General features: G+C 36.6%; 1 protein-coding gene across 4 annotated transcripts in view; it reads right to left on the bottom strand.

The window, feature by feature from the left end:
* Positions 1–20,757, bottom strand: part of src (v-src avian sarcoma (Schmidt-Ruppin A-2) viral oncogene homolog) — a 114,161-nt gene that overhangs the window by 16,798 nt on the left and 76,606 nt on the right. For 2 of the 4 annotated variants that reach the window (XM_079574936.1, XM_079574938.1), the window contains exons 2-4: positions 14,705–14,960; positions 13,567–13,666; positions 3,919–3,936 (exon numbers count right to left, since the gene is read on the bottom strand). In XM_079574936.1, coding sequence (XP_079431062.1) covers positions 3,919–3,936; positions 13,567–13,666; positions 14,705–14,951 — 365 coding nt within the window. In that variant the 5' untranslated portion in view covers positions 14,952–14,960. The remainder of the gene's footprint in view (positions 1–3,918; positions 3,937–13,566; positions 13,667–14,704; positions 14,961–20,757) is intronic. The other 2 variants (XM_079574937.1, XM_079574939.1) reach the window with 1 other exon arrangement.

Below are 20,757 nucleotides of genomic sequence, written 5' to 3'. Positions count from 1 at the left end.
ACACTGGGAACACTTATTTAGTCCAACCCCTTTTAAGTACTCTCAGTATCTTGTCTCTTTGTCTTTTTTTTGCTGGATTTTCGTCTTTTTTTGCTGGATTTTTGTCTTTTTTTTGCTGGATTTTTACCTTTTTTGGCTGGATATTTGTCTTTTTTTTGGCTGGATTTTAGTCTTTTTTTGCTGGATTTTTGTCTTTTTTTTGCTGGATTTTTGTCTTTTTTTGGCTGAATTTTTGTCTTTTTTTTGCTGAATTTTTGTCTTTTTTTTTGCTGGATTTTTGTCTTTTTTTTGCTGGATTTTTGTCTTTTTTTTGCTGGATTTTTGTCTTTTTTTTGCTGGATTTTTGTCTTTTTTTTGCTGAATTTTTGTCTTTTTTTTGCTGGATTTTTGTCTTTTTTTTGCTGGATTTTTGTCTTTTTTTTGCTGGATTTTTGTCTTTTTTTTGCTGGATTTTTGTCTTTTTTTTGCTGGATTTTTGTCTTTTTTTTGCTGGATTTTTGTCTTTTTTTTGCTGAATTTTTGTCTTTTTTTTTGCTGGATTTTCGTCTTTTTTTGCTGGATTTTTGTCTTTTTTTTGCTGAATTTTTGTCTTTTTTTTGCCGGATTTTTGTCTTTTTTTTGCTGGATTTTCGTCTTTTTTTGCTGGATTTTTACCTTTTTTGGCTGGATATTTGTCTTTTTTTTGCTGGATTTTTACCTTTTTTTTGCTGGATTTTTGTCACTTTTTTGTTGAGTTTTTGTCATTTTTGTCACTTTTTTTGGTCAATTGAGCAGTTTTAAAAGTGATCATGCCATGAAGCTTTAGAACAGCTTAATAACGTTCATTCTGTCTACTTGTTACTACTTGTTACAAACTTGTGTGTGGAATAACAGCACACTGGGAACACTTCTTTAGTCCAACCCCTTTTAAGTACTCTCAGTATCTTGTTCTATTTACTTATTATACTTCCTCATAACAATGATCTGAGCACTGTGATCTAAATCCAAGGGATACATTGTGAATACTATAAACCAATCAACATCTGATTTACAACAGCTGAACATGAAAAGTCATGTATTTTCTTCAGATACAAACCTAGAGAAGATCCATTCTTTGTATCGATGCTTAAACTGTCTGATATTTGGACATGGTTTGAGGTGATGTAGTTTATTTTAGGAACATAAACAGAAACCTTTTCTGGATGTCCAGGCGTGGGACATTTTAAATTGATCCAAGCCCCTTATATTGTATTTTCCCTTTTCTCTTTCAGAAATCAACTGCTGCATTTTTAGAGGTAGTTGCTTATTTTTAGCTTTATACATTAACCTCTTATCACCCGGCAAAACCAAATGCATTCTCTCCTCCATGCCATTGTCGTCACTTTTGATTTCCCTTATGTGTTTTTGTCACTTTTTTATTACTTTTTTGCTGCTTTTCTGTCATTTTTTTGCTGGATTTTTGTCACTTTTTTTGCTGGATTTTTGTCACTTTTTTTGCTGGATTTTTGTCACTTTTTTTGCTGGATTTTTGTCACTTTTTTTGCTGGATTTTTGTAATTTTTTTTGCTGGATTTTTGTCACTTTTTTGCTGGATTTTTGTCATTTTTTCTGCTCAATTTTTGTCACTTTTTTGTTGAGTTTTTGTCATTTTTGTCGCTTTTTTTTTGTCACTTTTTAGCTTTTTTTTGTTTCTATACATCCTCATTTTCTTCTCGTTTTTTGCCTCTGTTTTGAAGAAGCTTTTAGATTTAGAGAATTTGGAGAAAACATGTTGTCTATGCCACTGTCGTCACTTTTTATTTCCCTTATGTGTTTTTGTCACTTTTCTGTTACTTTTTTGCTGGATTTTTGTCTTTTTTCTGCTGGATTTTAGTTTTTTTTTCCTGATGAATTTTTGTAATTTTTTCTGCTGGATTTTTGTCTTTTTTTGCTGGATTTTTGTCATTTTTCTGCTGGATTTTTGTCTTTTTTTGTTGGATTTCTGTCTTTTTTTTTGCTGGATTTTTGTCACTTTTTTTGCTGGATTTTTGTCACTTTTTTTGCTGGATTTTTGTCATTTTTCTGCTGGATTTTTGTCTTTTTTTGTTGGATTTCTGTCTTTTTTTTTGCTGGATTTTTGTCACTTTTTTTGCTGGATTTTTGTCATTTTTCTGCTGGATTTTTGTCTTTTTTGCTGGATTTTTGTCATTTTTCTGCTGGATTTTTGTCTTTTTTGCTGGATTTTTGTCTTTTTTGCTGGATTTTTGTCATTTTTTTGCTGGATTTTTGTCATTTTTTCTGCTCAATTTTTGTCACTTTTTTGTTGAGTTTTTGTCATTTTTGTCGCTTTTTTTTGTCACTTTTTAGCTTTTTTTTGTTTCTATACATCCTCATTTTCTTCTCGTTTTTTGCCTCTGTTTTGAAGAAGCTTTTAGATTTAGAGAATTTGGAGAAAACATGTTGTCTATGCCACTGTCGTCACTTTTTATTTCCCTTATGTGTTTTTGTCACTTTTCTGTTACTTTTTTGCTGGATTTTTGTCTTTTTTCTGCTGGATTTTTGTCTTTTTTTGTTGGATTTTTGTCACTTTTTTGTTGAGTTTTTGTCATTTTTGTCGCTTTTTTGGTCACTTTTTAGCTCTTTTTTTTCTTTACATCCTCATTTTCTTCTCGTTTTTTGCCTCTGTTTTGAAGAAGCTTTTAGATTTGGAGAATTTGGAGAAAACATGTTCTCTATGCCATTGTCGTCACTTTTTATTTCCCTTATGTGTTTTTGTCACTTTTTTATTACTTTTTTGCTGCTTTTCTGTCACTTTTTCTGCTGGATTTTTGTCTTTTTTTCTGCTGGATTTTTGTCAGTTTTCTGCTGGATTTTTGTCTTTTTTTCTGCTGAATTTTTGTCTTTTTTTGCTGGATTTTAGTCTTTTTTTCTGCTAAATTTTTGTCTTTTTTTGCTGGATTTTTGTCACTTTTTTGCTGGATTTTTGTCACTTTTTTGCTGGATTTTAGTCTTTTTTTGCTGGATTTTTGTCACTTTTTTGCTGGATTTTTGTCTTTTTTTCTGCTGAATTTTTGTCTTTTTTTGCTGGATTTTAGTCTTTTTTCTGCTGGATTTTTGTCTTTTTTTGCTGGATTTTTGGCACTTTTTTGCTGGATTTTTGTCACTTTTTTTGCTGGATTTTTGTCACTTTTTTGCTGGATTTTTGTCACTTTTTTGCTGGATTTTCGTCTTTTTTTCTGCTGGATTTTGTCATTTTTCTGCTGGATTTTTGTCTTTTTTTTCTGCTGAATTTTTGTCACTTTTTTGCTGAGTTTTTGACTTTTTTTCTGCTGGGTTTTGTCATTTTTCTGCTGGATTTTTGTCTTTTTTTTCTGCTGGATTTTTGTCACTTTTTTGATGGATTTTTGTCTTTTTTTGCTGGATTTTTGTCTTTTTTTGCTGGATTTTTACCTTTTTTTGGCTGGATATTTGTCACTTTTTTGTTGAGTTTTTGTCATTTTTGTCACTTTTTTGGTCAATTGAGCAGTTTTAAAAGTGATCATGTCATGAAGCTTAATAACGTTCATTCTGTCTACTTGTTACTAACATAACTTTCAAGGTTCAAGAGGTGTGACCGTCAGACTGGCCACGCCTCACCTTGAGAGTTATAGTTGATTTATACATACACCATTTCCCTCACTGTTCCACACTGAGCAGCTAAACACGCTAGCAACAATTCAGATTTGACACTCATTTGGCCTATGTTGCTATGCTGTGACATCATTTTTATTCCCTCTATAATATGACACACAAACATGTACACAGTCTTGTATTGAGGAAAGTTGGAGGGATCGGGATAGACTTTCATCATCTGAAGGAACACATGGGATGAGGTGATGGTTACGAGGTCATTTTCACATGACAAGATGGGAAAATGCAGGTGAGCAAACAGCTTAATAATCTTAGAGAAGAGCCACAAACCTGCAGTTGACCTTCCTCCTGCGACGAGGAACGCAGAAACAGAAAAGGGGAAACGGAGAGCGGAGAGAGAAGGTTAAAAAAGTGCACAGATAAAACAGCCCAGAAGAACAGCAGGGGAAACACCGGATCACGCATCTTCCAAAAGACCGACCGTGAAATATTCAAAACCGCTTCGTGATTTGTGGGTTTGAGGAAGAAAAAAAAAACAAAGCTTGAAAACATGAGACGTGACATCATGCAAATTATTAACAGCAGGAGCAGAACAGTGAGCTGAGGAGGGCGCTTGTAAATGTCACGATTAATTTTACACCGCATCACGTCACGCTAGATTACTGTACTTTCCGGACTATAAACCCACACTTTGAATCCTGTGGCTGCTTCATAGGTTTTTACACATCATGGAAAACACACGAAGGTGATGTGAAAGTGCACAGGAGGAAGATGAAGATATTATTGGCAATAGTGTTTTCAAGGGGAGGCAAAACTCAATTTTTTCAGTTCTCAGGTTTTGAGCCAAATTGGTCTCTGAACATATAAGCTTTCACCCGGAAACAGAAAATATGCCTAATCTTCACAATAACATGTTTAAATATCGCGCTGATTCAATGTTCCTCCATAGACTTATATGGGATGCTGGATTTTTGTCTTTTTTCTGCTGGATTTTTGTCTTTTTTGCTGGATTTTTGACACTTTTTTGCTGGATTTTAGTCTTTTTTTCTGCTGATTTTTTGTCTTTTTCTGCTGGATTTTTACCTTTTTTTTGCTGGATTTTTGTCACTTTTTTGCTAAGTTTTTGTCATTTTTGTCGGTTTTTTTGTCACTTTTTTGCTGGATTTTTGTCACTTTTTTGCTGGATTTTTGTCATTTTTCTGCTGGATTTTTGTCTTTTTTCTGCTGGATTTTTGTCTTTTTTCTGCTGGATTTTTGACACTTTTTTGCTGGATTTTAGTCTTTTTTTCTGCTGATTTTTTGTCTTTTTCTGCTGGATTTTTACCTTTTTTTGCTGGATTTTTGTCACTTTTTTGCTAAGTTTTTGTCATTTTTGTCGTTTTTTCTGCCACTTTTTTGCTGGATTTTTGTCTTTTTTTGCTGGATTTTTGACACTTTTTTGCTGCTTTTCTGTCACTTTTTTGCTGGATTTTTGTCTTTTTTTTGCTGGATTTTTGTCTTTTTATGGGAGACTTATATGGGAGAACACAATTTCAAGGGCCTTTTCCTCAAAACACATGTTTCTGTCATTGTGGCGACACTATGTCCACGTCAGTCGGACCTAAAGACTTCACATTTTACAGCCTTGGACTGAACAATATTTGAAAGATTTTTTCAGGGGGATTTTTTATTATTTAATCCCTTAAGCCCCATTTATTGAGTTTTGAATGTCAAAAAATGAGGCGAAAATTAAATTTTTACTAATTTTTCCACTAAAAAACAGCTTATTTTAAAACTAAACAAGAAATCCTGAATCCCCTCTGAAAAGGTCTCGGCAACTCATTCATCAATAACATTAAACAATACATTTGAATGTAGCTCTGTCCATTATTCAGATTTAGTCGCCGAAAAGATGGGAAATTTGTGGCATTTTTAGGCATAAAACACCTTGTTCTTATATGAAAAGATAAAATAACAGAAAACTTGCCATGTATTTTTTTTTAATCACATTTATGCCAGTGATCGACAGCAACAGTTTCAAATTGATATCTGTAAATATACATTTTTTCCCTATTCGCCTGCAGTGTCTCGCCTTAATTCCTTTAACCCGGCGTGTTCCTGCTGTATAATCAGGGATTCAAAGAAATCTTTCCGTGAGCCGTCTTTCTGTGTCAGCATCTCATGTTACAAGTTGGACACTTGCGGTTTACAGTGCGGCCTATATACAGCATGTAAAAATACATTTACATTGAGTTGGCCTTAATTCAGGTGTGCTCAATAGACCGAACATTACGGTTCTATAAAGAAAAGTGGAAGAAATTACCTCTCTTCAAATAACCCCATTGACACTCCCTATGTATAAACGACTGCTAGGAAAGGACTGGTGTTGACTCATAGTTAAAATAACAATGTTGAATTGAATTAGGCCTAATATTTAAGAGGAAAGTCGGTTATTTCCTACATCAGCGACTAAACCAAGTCCAAAACATGAGCTACAATGCTAATGAGGTTTAAACCTTATTAGTGTTTTTCTTTTCTTTTCTTTTCTTTTTTTTTTAAGGAAAGTAATCTTATTGTAGACAGTTCTGCATGTAATCTATACTCAGCCGTTCATATATCGACCTATTGTAGAACTCATTTTTGGAACTTTGACAAAAATGTGATAAAAAATGACATTTATTTGTCACATTTTTGTTATTTTTTGTCACATTTTTGTCATTTTTTTTGTCACATTTTTGTCACATTTTTGTCACATTTTTGTCATTTTTTGTCACATTTTTGTCATTTTTTTGTCATTTTTTTGTCACATTTTTGTTATTTTTTTGTCATTTTTTTGTCACATTTTTGTCATTTTTTTTGTCATTTTTTTGTCACATTTTTGTTATTTTTTGTCACATTTTTGTCATTTTTTTGTCAAATTTTTATCACATTTTTGTTATTTTTTGTCACATTTTTGTCACATTTTTGTTATTTTTTTGTCATTTTTTTGTCACATTTTTGTCATTTTTTTGTCATTTTTTGTCACATTTTTGTTATTTTTTTGTCACTTTTTTGTCACATTTTTGTTATTTTTTGTCACATTTTTGTCATTTTTTTGTCAAATTTTTATCACATTTTTGTCACATTTTTGTCATTTTTTGTCACATTTTTGTTATTTTTTGTCAAATTTTTGTCATTTTTTTGTCAAATTTTTGTCATTTTTTTGTCAAATTTTTATCACATTTTTGTCACATTTTTGTCATTTTTTGTCACATTTTTGTCATTTTTTTGTCAAATTTTTATCACATTTTTGTCACATTTTTGTCATTTTTTGTCACATTTTTGTCATTTTTTGTCACATTTTTGTTATTTTTTGTCAAATTTTTGTTATTTTTTGTCACATTTTTGTTATTTTTTTGTCACATTTTTGTTATTTTTTTGTCACATTTTTGTTATTTTTTGTCACATTTTTGTTATTTTTTGTCACATTTTTGTCATTTTTTGTATGTAAAATAATGTTTAAACCTTATTAGTGTTTTTCTCTTCTTTTCTTTTTTTTTTAAAGAAAGTAATCTTATTGTAGACAGTTCTGCATGTAATCTATACTCAGCCGTTCATACATCGACCTATCGTAGTGTTCTGAGATTCCACCACCTCCTGAAGTCCACTTTAACCACTTCATCGGGATAATCTTTACATTCCAGGAGCACCTCAATCATAAACGTGCACAGCTCCTCCTCCAAGGCTGGTCCCGTGTTGTGGAGTAATCTTGGTCTACGACGTCTATAGAACGAGTGACCCAGTATCATTCAGGTCCGTGGCTTAAGGCGCAGATGTACAATATTAATCCACCATTGTCCCGCTCTGGGCCTTCTAGGTCAGCGCTGGGGGGGGGGGGGCGGGGGGGGCGCACATGCTCCACTGCACCTCCACTGACGCACGGCGCGAGAATCCCATCATGGCAAACAATCAAACGCACTCTCCTCCACTCCGGGACAGGGTTTCACTGACAGAGCTGACTTTTTAGGATGTAGGAGATCATGTTTGAGAGCTCACCTGAGCAACTAGAGGGATCATCTCATTGTACGTTTTTCAGACAAAAGGTAATAAGACTTTTATTTAAAGCAGTACTAAGTAAGTCATGTCCCTAGAGGCCATAAGCGCCACTGCATGTTACGATTTTTCAGTCATTAATTGTCCGTGAGAGTAAATACTACGCTGACAGAAAAGGCGAAGGGACAGAGGGATATTGTGCATCCAATGACACAATGGACACAAGGCCATGGGAACCCAGGGTGCTGAGGGCGCTGCAGCACCCCCCCCTGGTGGATAGTTTGTGAACTGCAGGCAATATTAACCCCTTAACTCCCACCTGAACCGAGCACATTTTCTCCAGCTTTACCCTCAGTCCAAAAACTTCTGGGAAAAAGGTGTGAAAATAGCAACAAAACTGAGACGAAAACGAGGATGAAAATGTGAAAAAAGTGAGAAAACATTGACGAAAAAGTGACAAAAAATTTACAAAAAATGACAAAAATTTGACAAAAAAGTGGGAAAAATTTTACGAAAAATTGCGAAAAAAAGAACGAAAAAGTGATAAGAATTTGACAAAAAAATGTGAATAATTTGACGAAAAAGTGACAAAAAATGTACAAAAAATGTACAAAAAATGTACAAAAAATTTACGAAAAATTTACGAAAAATTTAGAAAAAATGGACGAAAAAGTGGGAAAAATTTTATGAAAAATTGCGAAAAAAAGAATGAAAAAGTGATAAGAATTTGACAAAAAAATCCGAATAATTTGACGAAAATTTGACAAAAATGAGACGACTACCCAACAAAAAAAGTGATGAAAAAATTTAGTTTTGTAGGTCTTAGCTTTCAAATGAGGCGTTACACTGGCCTACAGGATTTGGGTAAAGCTGAACTGGAGAAAATGCTCTCGGTTCAGGCGGGAGTTAAGAGGTTAATAAATAGGATTTATGCACAGAAAAAGTATTTTGGGGGTAGATTTTGTCCCTCAGCGCCCCCTAACTAAAACATCTTCCCACGGCTCTGAATGGACATCATTTTTTTCACTCAAACTTGGCTGTAAATACTGTATAAGTGGTGCTAGCCCACAGTTAGCTTTGCCCGTTAGCCTGTTAGCTTCTTCTTCCTGATTCTATTAGTGTGTATTGGTGGCTCCAGTCCGGTGGCAGGCAAGTTGCAAGTGTGGTTTTCTGGCCAAAGACACCGGGGGGAGATGAAAGACCCTCCAATCATCCCATTAACACTTGTATGACCCCCAGAGGGACGACGGAGAGGATTTATTAAGGTAAACAAGTTACTTAGTACTACTTAATGGTGAGACAGAGGCATCAATTTGAAACTTTTGCTGTAGATTATTGATATAAATATGTGGAAAAAATATATTGCAATTTTTCATTGTCATTTTATTAAAAATGGCTAAAGAGGCCGATATTCAGCTACAAAATGTAAATAATAGACCCAGGTTTAAATGTACGGTTTTGTTTAAGTATTAGCTTCAAAGATATTTTTCAGTTAAATGTTTGAATAAGTTATTTATAAGGGAATAAATGGTTAAAAATGGTTCTAAGCTCAATAAATCAGGCAAAACATTAGATATTTAAAAATCTCTCTTAACCTCTTAACTCCCGCCTGAACCGAGAGGATCTTTTTCCTCACGTCATCAGATTTTTTTTCCATAATTTTTTTGGGGGTATTCAACTCATTTTTGTTATTTTTTTGTCACATTTTTGTTATTTTTTTTTGTCACATTTTTGTTATTTTTTTGTCACAGTTTTCTTATTTTTTTGTCACATTTTATGTCATTTTTTGTCACATTTTTGTTATTTTTTTGTCAAATTTTAGTCATTTTTTCGTAAATTTTTTATCAAATTTTTGTCAAATTTTTGTTATTTTTTTGTCACATTTTTGTCATTTTTTTGTCACATTTTTGTCATTTTTTTGTCATTTTTTGGTCATTTTTTGTCACATTTTTGTCATTTTTTTGTCACATTTTTGTCATTTTTTTTGTCACATTTTTGTCATTTTTTCGTCAATTTTTTATCAAATTTTTGTCACATTTTTGTCATTTTTTTGTCACATTTTTGTCATTTTTTTGTCATTTTTTTGTCACATTTTTGTGTTTTTTTTGTCACATTTTTGTTATTTTTTTGTCACATTTTTGTCTCATTTTTGTTATTTTTTTTGTCAAATTTTTGTCATTTTTTCGTCAATTTTTTATCAAATTTTTGTTAAATTTTTGTCATTTTTTTGTCACATTTTTGTCATTTTTTGTCACATTTTTGTCATTTTTTGTCACATTTTTGTCATTTTTTTGTCACATTTTTGTTATTTTTTTGTCACATTTTTGTCATTTTTTTGTCACATTTTTGTCATTTTTTGTCACATTTTTGTCATTTTTTTTGTCACATTTTTGTCATTTTTTTGTCACATTTTTGTCATTTTTTTGTCACATTTTTGTCATTTTTTTGTCACATTTTTGTCATTTTTTCGTCAATTTTTTATCAAATTTTTGTCAATTTTTTGTCGTTTTTTTGTCACATTTTTGTCATTTTTTTGTCACATTTTTGTCACATTTTTGTCATTTTTTTGTCACATTTTTGTCATTTTTTTTGTCACATTTTTGTCATTTTTTTGTCACATTTTTGTCATTTTTTCGTCAATTTTTTATCAAGGTTTTCTAACTTTTTTGTCACATTTCCATCATTGTTTTCGTCTCAGTTTTGTTCCTATTTTCTCGGTTCAGGCGGGAGTTAAGGGGTTAAAACAAAACACTGTTAAGTTCAAGACTTGGAAGTGCGGAGTCTGTAGGAGCAACTAAAGTGGAAATACTGTTGCAGGAGTGTAAATAAAAACACATTTTGAGAACATAGAGAATATCGCTCCCGTCTTTAGCTTTAGGCACTGCCGTCTCCTATAAAGGAAATGACCATATTTGGATCACAGGGTCAGATCCTTTCGAGCTACTGTCTTTCATTCATTCATTTTTGTTTTAAATCTGACACTAAAATTAAGATTAAGGGAGAAAACTCGACCTGAACACTGATCCCTGTGACACACATCGATGTTTTCACTGTGTCTCGACTAAATCAAGCTGAAGTTTCACGTTGCTGAGTCGTTATTGCAGAAGGAGCTGTGATGAGAAGAGCGTTTGAAAAGAGAATGGGTGGCGCTCGTTTTGGGGGGCGCTGTCCATCAAGCAGCGGGGCACCTCAGCTGGAGCTCGGCCTGCATCGAAAAGCTACTTTATCATTTATGCATTTGGGGGTTTTTCAAGGGTAGAGTCGGCCTCGTGCTGCAGCGCCCGGAACAGAACTCCAGCTCGCAGGGACGACCGGGACGAGACGAGATAAGAGGTAAGATGATCCTTTATTGATCTCACAATGGAGAAACTCACTCGGGACTAAATTAGGAGTTAGAAAGTCTGAGGTCTACACTGTTAAATCAAAACCAAACTAGGGCTAAATAGAGTTGATTCAGACTCACACCCAGAACAGAGAAGAAGCCCACACATGACAGACTCGTGCGCTGGTGTAGGGATTAGAGCTAAGGCTGTCACCATAATCACTATATCGACTTATCGTTCAATAAATAACAGATAAACCATATATTTTTGGGCTCGATATTTATCGTCTGTACATTTATTAGCATTTCCCCCTCTACTTTTTCTTTGCAAAACTTAGATTTTTAACTAGGGATGCACCGATGCTGATACCAGTATCGGGTATCGGGCCGATACCACATGCTTGTACTCATGTTGTTAGTGCTGCAGCGTCTGCAGTGTTTACAACATACAGGCTAACGATGCTAACTCGCGGCTAGCAGTTTTGGCCATTCTGAAGCCGTTTTATGCCCAGGGGTTTATTCATCTGAAAAACTAACCCAGCGACTAAAAAGTCCTCAGAAAATCCAAACTAAAGACATACAGCATGTTTATATTGAGGGAAAATGAGCTGCAGCAGAACAATGAAAACGCTGTAGCTTCTCGCTAAGTTACTACAAACACACGAGAAAATCTACAGGAGCTGAAGTAAAGACGAAAAGAGACCATTTAAGGAACATCTCAATACTATTGTTAAATAAAAACACATAAATGAATAAAGCTCAGGCATTGGGAGCTTTAGGACATGGGCTTTTCTGTCTATGATGGACAGAGACATAAGAATAAAAAATTATATTGAATGAAAATAAAACTAAATAAATAAATGGCATCAGCACAATTCTAACATAACTGCTCTTAAATGTGTCGCCGACTTTACTTAAGGAAATGTACATGAGTAAATTAACTAATTACAAACCAATCTGCTGTGGAAAAGTAAGAATGTTGAAGAAAATGCCTTGTACTCGTATCGGTATTCGGTATCGGCGAGTACTTAAATCCAAGTACTCGTATCGGTTTTAGAAAAAGTGGTATCAGTGCATCCCTATTTTTAACTGAAGCAAATAGAGTTATATTATATTTCATGTTTATTGCAGCTTGTGTGGTATTGTAGGATATTATGATGCACTTTAAGAACAAAGGTTTACTGTCATTTTTATGCCTGAGAGTCGACAGTATCCAGGATCGTTGAGTCAATAATATCGTATATCGCGATACTTTCCTGCCTCAATATATGGAACTTCAAACCTAAATAAGGTTAAGGAATAGGCCGGTGTTTTTCCATACTGAGATATGTTCTTACCTGAGCTTTGACGAGTTATTTAGGACCTGTCTGATCTTCAGTCACGTAAACACAGCGCAGACGGCGTTAGCATTTAGCCTCTCCCTCTCTCCTCTATAGCTTCAAAACAGGTCAAGATAGAAGCTACCAAGCTCTTCCACGTTTTCCCTATTTAAATATGGTTACGTGAAGTGTTCCACTACAAAGTATAATTACACACAATTAAACAATGTGGATTTTCTAAGCGGATAAAAGGGGGAACTATATTGTAAGGCGTAATAATACCAGGAGTAGTTTGGCATCCGCACAGTAAAGTGAAGATTACGAACTACTCCTGGTATTATTACTCAACAAAAAAATGTGACAAAAATGTGACAAAAATGTGACAAAAATGTGACAAAAATTCAACAAAAATGTGACAAAAATGTGACAAAAATGTGACAAAAATGTGACAAAAATTCAACAAAAAATCAATAAAAATTCAACAAAAATGTGACAAAAATTCAACAAAAATGTGACAAAAATTCAACAAAAATGTGACCAAAAAAATCGTAGAAAATCCACATTGTTTAATTGTGTGTAATTATACTTTGTAGTGGAACACTTCACGTAACCATATTTAAATAGGGAAAACGTGGAAGAGCTTGGTAGCTTCTATCTTGACCTGTTTTGGAGCTATAGAGGAGAGGGGGAGAGGCTAAATGCTAACGCCGTCTGCGCTGTGTTTACGTGACTGAAGGCACGGGGGAAGATCAGACAGGTCCTAAAGAACTCGTCAAAGCTAAGGTAAGAACATATCTCAGTATGGAAAAACGGTGGCCTGTTCCTTTAAAATGGAGAAAAGTGGACCATTCACATTTTCACTCCGAGAAAGACACTTTTAAGAAGGTCTCTTGGTATCGGTTGATATCGGACATCGGCAGATCCTCAAACCTCCAAAAGTTTCACAGCTTATTTAATCTAAACTCTGTGTCCAAACAATGGCAATAAAAACTATTCTGATTCTGATCGGGGTCGAAAGCTTGATCGGTGCATCTCACAGTTCAATATTACCTTGTAGACGACATATCGGCTCTAGTTACAGGTCGACTAAAATAGGATTAAATTAAACAAATCATGACTAAAACTGCACATGTTGCCAGATCACATCCTAAATCCCTGGACTGAAGTGAACGGAGCAAATACTGATGAGAGAAGACTTTCCCTAATGACGATTGTGCAGCTCGATGATGATCTAATACACACTTTTCCTTTTCCTACAGCAGGAGTAAAGCGAGGCTAAAGTGGATCAAAAGGACAGAACTGGTGTAGAACTGGCCGGGGTCTCACATGTTGTTGACGATCTGCAGCCGCTCCCCCTTCCTGAAGGACAGGTCTGAGGCCGTCCTGGACTCGTAATCGTACAGAGCCACAAACGTCGTCACTCCCCCTGAAGAAGCACAGAAAAGAAGTGGATCACCATCATTTATCATCAAAGACAAACACTTTGTATCAGTGTTTCACCTTAAATCACAGAATATAAGGCACAGAAACCAGTACAAGCAACTCTGGCCTGTAACCAGTGTGAATGAGAATTGAGTGAATTTTAACTCGACTGAAATCTATAATCCTGACAATTACAGTCAATAACTCCTCTCACTCATGCTCCCTGAACCACTCTTTCACAACGTGAGCCCGATGAATCCTGGCTTTGTCGTCTTGAAATATATCCACGACAACAGGGATGAAGAAATCCATTGAAGATGGACTGTGGGAAGATGTTTTAGTTAGGGGGCGCTGACGGACAAAATTTACCCCCAAAATACTTTTTCTGTGCATAAATCCTGTTTATTAACCTCTTAACTCCCGCCTGAACCGAGAGCATTTTCTCCAGTTCAGCTTTACCCAAATCCTGTAGGCCAGTGTAACGCCTCATTTGAAAGACCTACAAAACTAAATGGATCTTTTTCCTCACGTCAGATTTTTTTTCAGCACTTTTTTTGTTGGGCAGTCGTCTCATTTTTGTCAAATTTTTGTGACTTTTTTGTCACTTTTTCGTCAAATTATTCACATTTGTCAAATTCTTATCACTTTTTTGTCATTTTTTTGTCAAATTTTTGTCAATTTTTTCTCAATTTTTCGTCAATGTTTTCTCACTTTTTTCACATTTTCATCCTTGTTTTCGTCTCAGTTTTGTTGCTATTTTGTTTATACTGATCTAGTTAAATACTTTTTGCAGTGCTGTTTATCGATAATGAACATAATAAACTGCAGTTGTTGTCGTTTACACTGTGACAGTGTAGCTCCGTAAAGTTGTGAATCGCACTTATGAACCCATTCCTTTTTGAAGAATTGAGATGATAGAAACGCGTTAGGAAACCTACGAATGAATTTGGACACACAGTTAAAATCTACACGCCCCCTCTTTCTTTCACTGTGTGTAAACCAACAAAGGTCAGGTAGAACTGGACACAGAGCGGACCCTCACCTGCGATGGTGCACCTGTTGGGCGAGGTCATGATGTTGTTGTCCACGCCCCCGAACAGCTTGATTTCCGGGGTGTTGCCCATGTGCTGGTTGGAGCTCAGGCCTCCGTCGACGGTGGGGCTGCGGTTGGGTACGAGGCCCTGCTGTGCGGAGTTCAGGGGGTGCCCTCCCGCCCCGGAGCCCAGCGTCCCGTCCAGGCTGCGCGTCCGCTGGCCCACATCCTTCGACTTACTCTTGGATCCCCCCATCGCCAAAACCTGCGGGACGGAGAGACGGGGGAAATGTTTAAAGCAGTACTAAGTAACTCTTCCCCCTAGAGGCCATAAGCGCAAATGCAGGTGCAGTAGCAAGTTACGATTTTTTAATTTATTAATTGTCTTGGAGAGTAAATACGACGCTGACAGGAAAGGCGAAGGGAGAGAGGGTTACTGTGCATCCAATTATACAATGGCTGTAAAAACTGTTTAAAATGACATTAGCCCGCAGTTAGCTTTGCCCATTAGCATGTTAGCTTCTTCTTCGTGATTACATTAGTGTGTATTGCTTTCTCCGCACCGGTGGCAGTCAAGTTGCAAACATGGTTTTCTGTCCAGAGACACCAGGGGGCGATGAAAGACCCTCCAATCATCCCATAAACACTTGTATCACCCCCACAGGGACTACGGGGAGGATTTATTAAGGTAAACAAGTTACTTAGTACTGCTTTAAGTACAGAGAGCAAAACGTTTAATGCTTCCTGTTTTCACCCAAAGAGAAATCGATCAGGTTTCCAAACTGACTGCCTATTTTCAAGTAGTAAAAGTTGGTGGTAGTTGAGAACATTTCTTGCAGGCCAAAATCATTATTGACTCTCACAAAACCTTCCAATTCTTCACGTAAATGTAGAAAAGCACATTGTGTATATGTGTGCGACATAGGGCTGGGCGATATATCGATATTGAAGATATATCGATATATTTTTAAATGAGATATGGAATTAGACCATGTTACATATATCGGGAATATTTGCACTTCAGGGGGCCTCCAAAGGTTGTCCAAACATAATTTATACAAAAATGAATGGGTTTAAGATTATCTTTATACCAATCACTCCTCAATCGACTTCAACTGGTACAAAACGCAGCAGCTCGTCTCCTCTCCAACACCTCCAGACACATCAGCCCAGTCCTCCGCTCTCTCCACTGGCTCCCGGTGGCGTTTAGGGCGGACTTTAAGGTCCTGATGTTTGTGTTCAAGGCCATCAATGGTCTGGCCCCGGCCGACCTCGCCGAATTAGTAACGGTCTACGAACCAGCCAGAACTCGGCGCTCCTCTGAACACACCTCCCTCGTCACTCCCAAGTTCAAATACAAAAGGTTTGGAGGCCGGTCATTCGCTGTGGAACGCACTTCCGGTCCAGCTTCGAAACATCACAGAGCTGAGTGTTTTTAAATCACAGTTGAAGACACATCTTTTCAGAAAAGCTTTCGATACAAAGCCACCGACTCGACTGCTGTTTTTATGTGTTTTTGTATTTATTGTCGTCTACTGTGATTCTTGTTTTTATCCTGGAAAGCGCTCTGGGACCTTCTGGTTGTTGTTGGGCGCTATACAAATAACATTTGATTGATTGATTGATTGATTGATTGATATATTTGTTGAATTATAATACATATTCAGCCTGTTTGCAATTGTTTTAATGTAAAATAATCAGAAATGTGTGATGAAAACCATTAGAGAAGCTTTGAAAAGAGTGAATACATAATGTTGCCCCGTGGGAACTGTGGATCGATGAAAGGGGCCGCGATGTGTTGGACTTTGGGAATGGCTGAGAGAAGCTGTTAAGTTAACAAAAAGAAACAGGTTTTTTAAACAAGTTTATCTGAGTACTTTATTTTGTTATCTTATATATAAATGCTGCCCTCAGAAAAAGATTGACCCATTTTATTTTAAAGCCATTTTCACTCATGGAGCTTTGTTATAAAGTGCATATGTTTACATTTTACAATGAGTTTTCAATAAAACTACTCGTATTTGGCTTTGACTGAACATTTCATTTCAGAGCTCTAAATTTGCGGGGGAAAAAATCGGGATATACTATATCGTATATCGATATTCAACCTAAATATATTGGGATATGAGTTTTGGTCCATATCAAGTTTCAAGTTTAATGGTTTTGTAAAGCCCGATATCACAACAGAAGTGGCCTCACAGCTGCACCAAACATCAAGGCAATAAAACAGAGCAATAAATATGACAATTAAAAGTTCAGGTGAATCCAGGCAAATATAATGTCCAATAGGAGGCAGCGACGAGCGGTGTGGGCGTCCCCCGTCCTTAGACTCTCCAGCACGGCGAGGAAAAACTCAAAAACCCGGCAGGAGAAAAGAGAAACCTTGGGGAGAACCACAGAAGGAGAGATCCACTCCCATGGACGGACAGGCTATAGAGACCCAGGGCCGAAGGATCCCTCAGCAGACGGGCCAAGATCACAGACCGTCCAGTCCTAATACTACATCAGGTACTTAATACTAATCAACACAGATGGAGAAACAGCAACAGACTTACAAATTCTAAAACTCAAGATTCAAAAGATTCAAAGATTATATTGTCAATTCATATGAACTGAAAACATGAATATAAAAAAAAGCAGCAAACCCAGGCAAACAAATGCGAACAGCACGAGGAAGTACTTAGGCCTTTATTTAGACGGCCAAGCCAACAGGGTATGTCTTTTATGTTGTTTATGATTTCAAACATGAATACACAGCGCCCCCTGCTGTCACCGTTCAACACTGACACGTATAGAAGCATCATACACAGGATTATAGACAAAACATTAAAAAAAATAAACTTAACCCGATAATATTAGCCACAAATTTCAGCGGTGAAATCAGCATCGACATCGACCCGTTATTCCATATATTTCTGTATATTAGCAAGCTATTTTAAAGATTTTTTCAAGTTAAATTACTTGAAATATCGGCTTAAATATCGACTATCGGCCAGGCCAACCCCCTTCAGTATCGGACCCCAAACCTCCACATGGCTCGGGCCCCGTTAGCGACTGTGCGTCAGTGGGTCTGGTTCTCTCCCAGTGGGAACATTCTTGTCTCGTGTCCAGATGCTGTAACCAGAGGAGGCCCGGCCCTCGCTTTAATCCCACGGAGACGCCGCGTCACTCAGGCTGCGGCGGGTTCACCAACAGCTGCTTCTCCGCGTTCCAGACGTTTCCAACAGAGATCATCCTCCTGCTGCCACCAGCGCCGAGCGAGCGCAGACCGAGAGGCAGACGGGGAGGCCGCCATGTTGGATTCCTGCCGCACGTGTGCCGCCGCAGATGCACAGGGCTGCGTTCCAGAGACGGGAATGATTTAAAAGGGTGTGAGATACAACGGCGTCAAGAGCCATCGCTACGACTACTGGAAACAGACGATTGTAGTTTTGCAGTGGTTTGTCCAGATAAAGCATTTGAAGAGGATCTGAGTGGCGAGGAAAGTTCATTTGAGGGACACGATTCCTACAAACAGTCACTCCAAATGCTTTACAGAGGAGGACTTCATCATCGTCAGGTTTAAAGCCATTTCTTTGGCAGAAACAGCGCTAAGTTTTGGAGAATGGATGAGACAAAAGAAGATTGTTTTGTGTTAAAGAGGGGGTATTCTGCTTTTCTCAGTCCCATAGCACCAGTCTATATCACACTACAATGATGACAAACCTTCTGTTGGTCTGTAAATGCAGTAAATTAGAATAACTGCCTTGTATAAAATGTCTCTCTCAAAATGGCTGTAGTGAATGTCTTGAAATAGGCCTCTGTCTCTTTAAGAACCTCTGAGCCTTTCCGACACGCCCCCTCCACACGCTGTCTGTGGCATCAGTGGGGAGGGGGTTCTGCTGAGGAGCAGTGGTTGGTTACTCGGCTGGTGACGAAAGCTCGGAGGCGTCTCCAGGAGGTGGGGGCGTTCCTAGGAGGACTCAGGCAAACCTATCCCTAAAATGGCCGCCATCAGAGTTTTTACAGATTACTCAGAAATACGTGAATGTGCCAAGGCAACACTTCAGGCATGTTTTTAATGAGGGAGTGACAGAATAACATGTTGGAAAGCTTGAAACAGTCGAGTTTGCGTAATACCCCCCCTTTAAATAAACATTTATTGGACAATTGTTTTGCTGGTTCTTCGAAAGCACACGAAAGAAAGACTAAAACACGATCATCTGCAGTTTGGGCTGAAATTGCACACTTTGCTTTGCTCCGAAGTTGCTTGTATCCAATATGGTGTTGAATATATACTGTACACTATGCCGTTCCAAAGTTTGGGGTCACCCAGGCCAGTTCTAAAGCTTCTCTCAGTTTTCAGCAGTGCTAGCATAATAGCACGAGGGTTTTCGAATCATCAATTATCCTCGAACACGATGAGCTAACACAATGCACCATTACCACCACTCCACCTGTGTATTCCATTCAAAATCACCCGTTCCAGCTAGAATAGGCTTTCACAACAATAACAATGACTGTATTTCTGATTGATTTTTCATGCTGCCCTCATTGAAAAAAATCATTTTACTTTACCCACAAACTTTTGAGCAGTCGTGTATAATTTAACCTCTTAACTCCTGAACCGAGAGGATCTTTTTCCTCACATCATCAGATTTTTTTTCCATCATTTTTTTGTTGGGTATTCAACTCATTTTTGTCACTCATTTTTTTGTCATTTTTTGTCACATTTTTGAAATTTTTTAGTCAATTTTTTATCACATTTTTATTGCATATTTGTCATTTATTTTGTAATTTTGTTGTAAATTTTTTGTCAATTTCTTGTGACATTTTTGCCACTTTTTCATCAATTTTTTGTCACTTTTGAACCGAGAGGATCTTTTTCCTCACGTCATCAGATTTTTTTCCCATCATTTTTTTGTTGGGTATTCAACTCATTTTCATAACTTTTTTGTCAATTTTTGTCATTTTTTTGTCAATTTTTGTATCACATTTTTGTCGCATATTTGTCATTTATTTTGTCATTTTTTTTGTCATTTTTTGTCAGATTTTTGTAATTTTTTGGTCCCATTTTTGTCAATTTCTTGTGACATTTTTACCACTTGGGTATTCAACTCATTTTCGTAACTTTTTTGTAAATTTTTGTCATTTTTTGTAATTTTTTGGTCAATTTTTTATCACATTTTTGTCGCATATTTGTCATTTATTTTGTCTTTTTTTTTGTAATTTTTTGTAATTTTTTTGTAATTTTTTTGGGTCATTTTTTGGTCCCATTTCTGTCATTTTTTCGGCCATTTTTTGTCAATTTCTTGTGACATTTTTGTGACATTTTCATCCATTTTTTGTCACATTTGTGTCGTTTTTTTGTCAATTTTTTATCACATTTTAGTCGCATATTTGTCATTTATTTTGTCATTTTTTTGTCATTTTTTGTCAGATTTTGTCAATTTTTTGTCAATTTCTTGTGACATTTTTGTGACATTTTTGCCACTTTTTCATCAATTTATTGTCACTTTTTTTGTCAATGTTTTCTCACTTTTTTGTCACATTTCCATCCTTGTTCCAGTTTTGTTGCTATTTTCGCAGCTTTTTTCCAGAAGCTTTTGGATTGGGGTAAAGGTGGGAGTTAAGGGGTTAAAACATTTCTCCGTTTGATAGAATGTTTGCAAATCTTAAGAAACTAAACATGAAAAGATTTCTTGCATTTGTGGCTCTAAAATCACATAGTATTTGGACATCAAAGCATCGGACAGTTGTAATTACCCGATATACAAAGATTTGATAAAACTGCTCTTCATCCTTCCACACTGAAGGTGAAGAGGGCAGCCATTGATCTGTGCTGTGGCTTTTGTTCCACATCTCCTCATTCCCCCGAGCGGCTCCGCCCACTCGCGCACACATGAAGTATCTGCGTAATCACAGCTTAGCGCGGGGAAATCATTACGCTAAGCCCCGGATCATTTAGACGCCGCGATCAGGCGTGGATGAAACCACAGGGGGCGCGGAGGAAATGCTAATTAACAGGGAAGCGCCGGGCTGTGCTGGGCTTGCACTTGGATAAGCAGATTCAATGCAAATGA

This window comes from Gobius niger, assembly GCF_951799975.1.
Source record: "Gobius niger genome assembly, chromosome: 17".
In the NCBI taxonomy this organism is placed as follows: Eukaryota; Metazoa; Chordata; class Actinopteri; order Gobiiformes; family Gobiidae; genus Gobius; species Gobius niger.
This window is presented reverse-complemented; position numbering and strand designations above follow the sequence as displayed.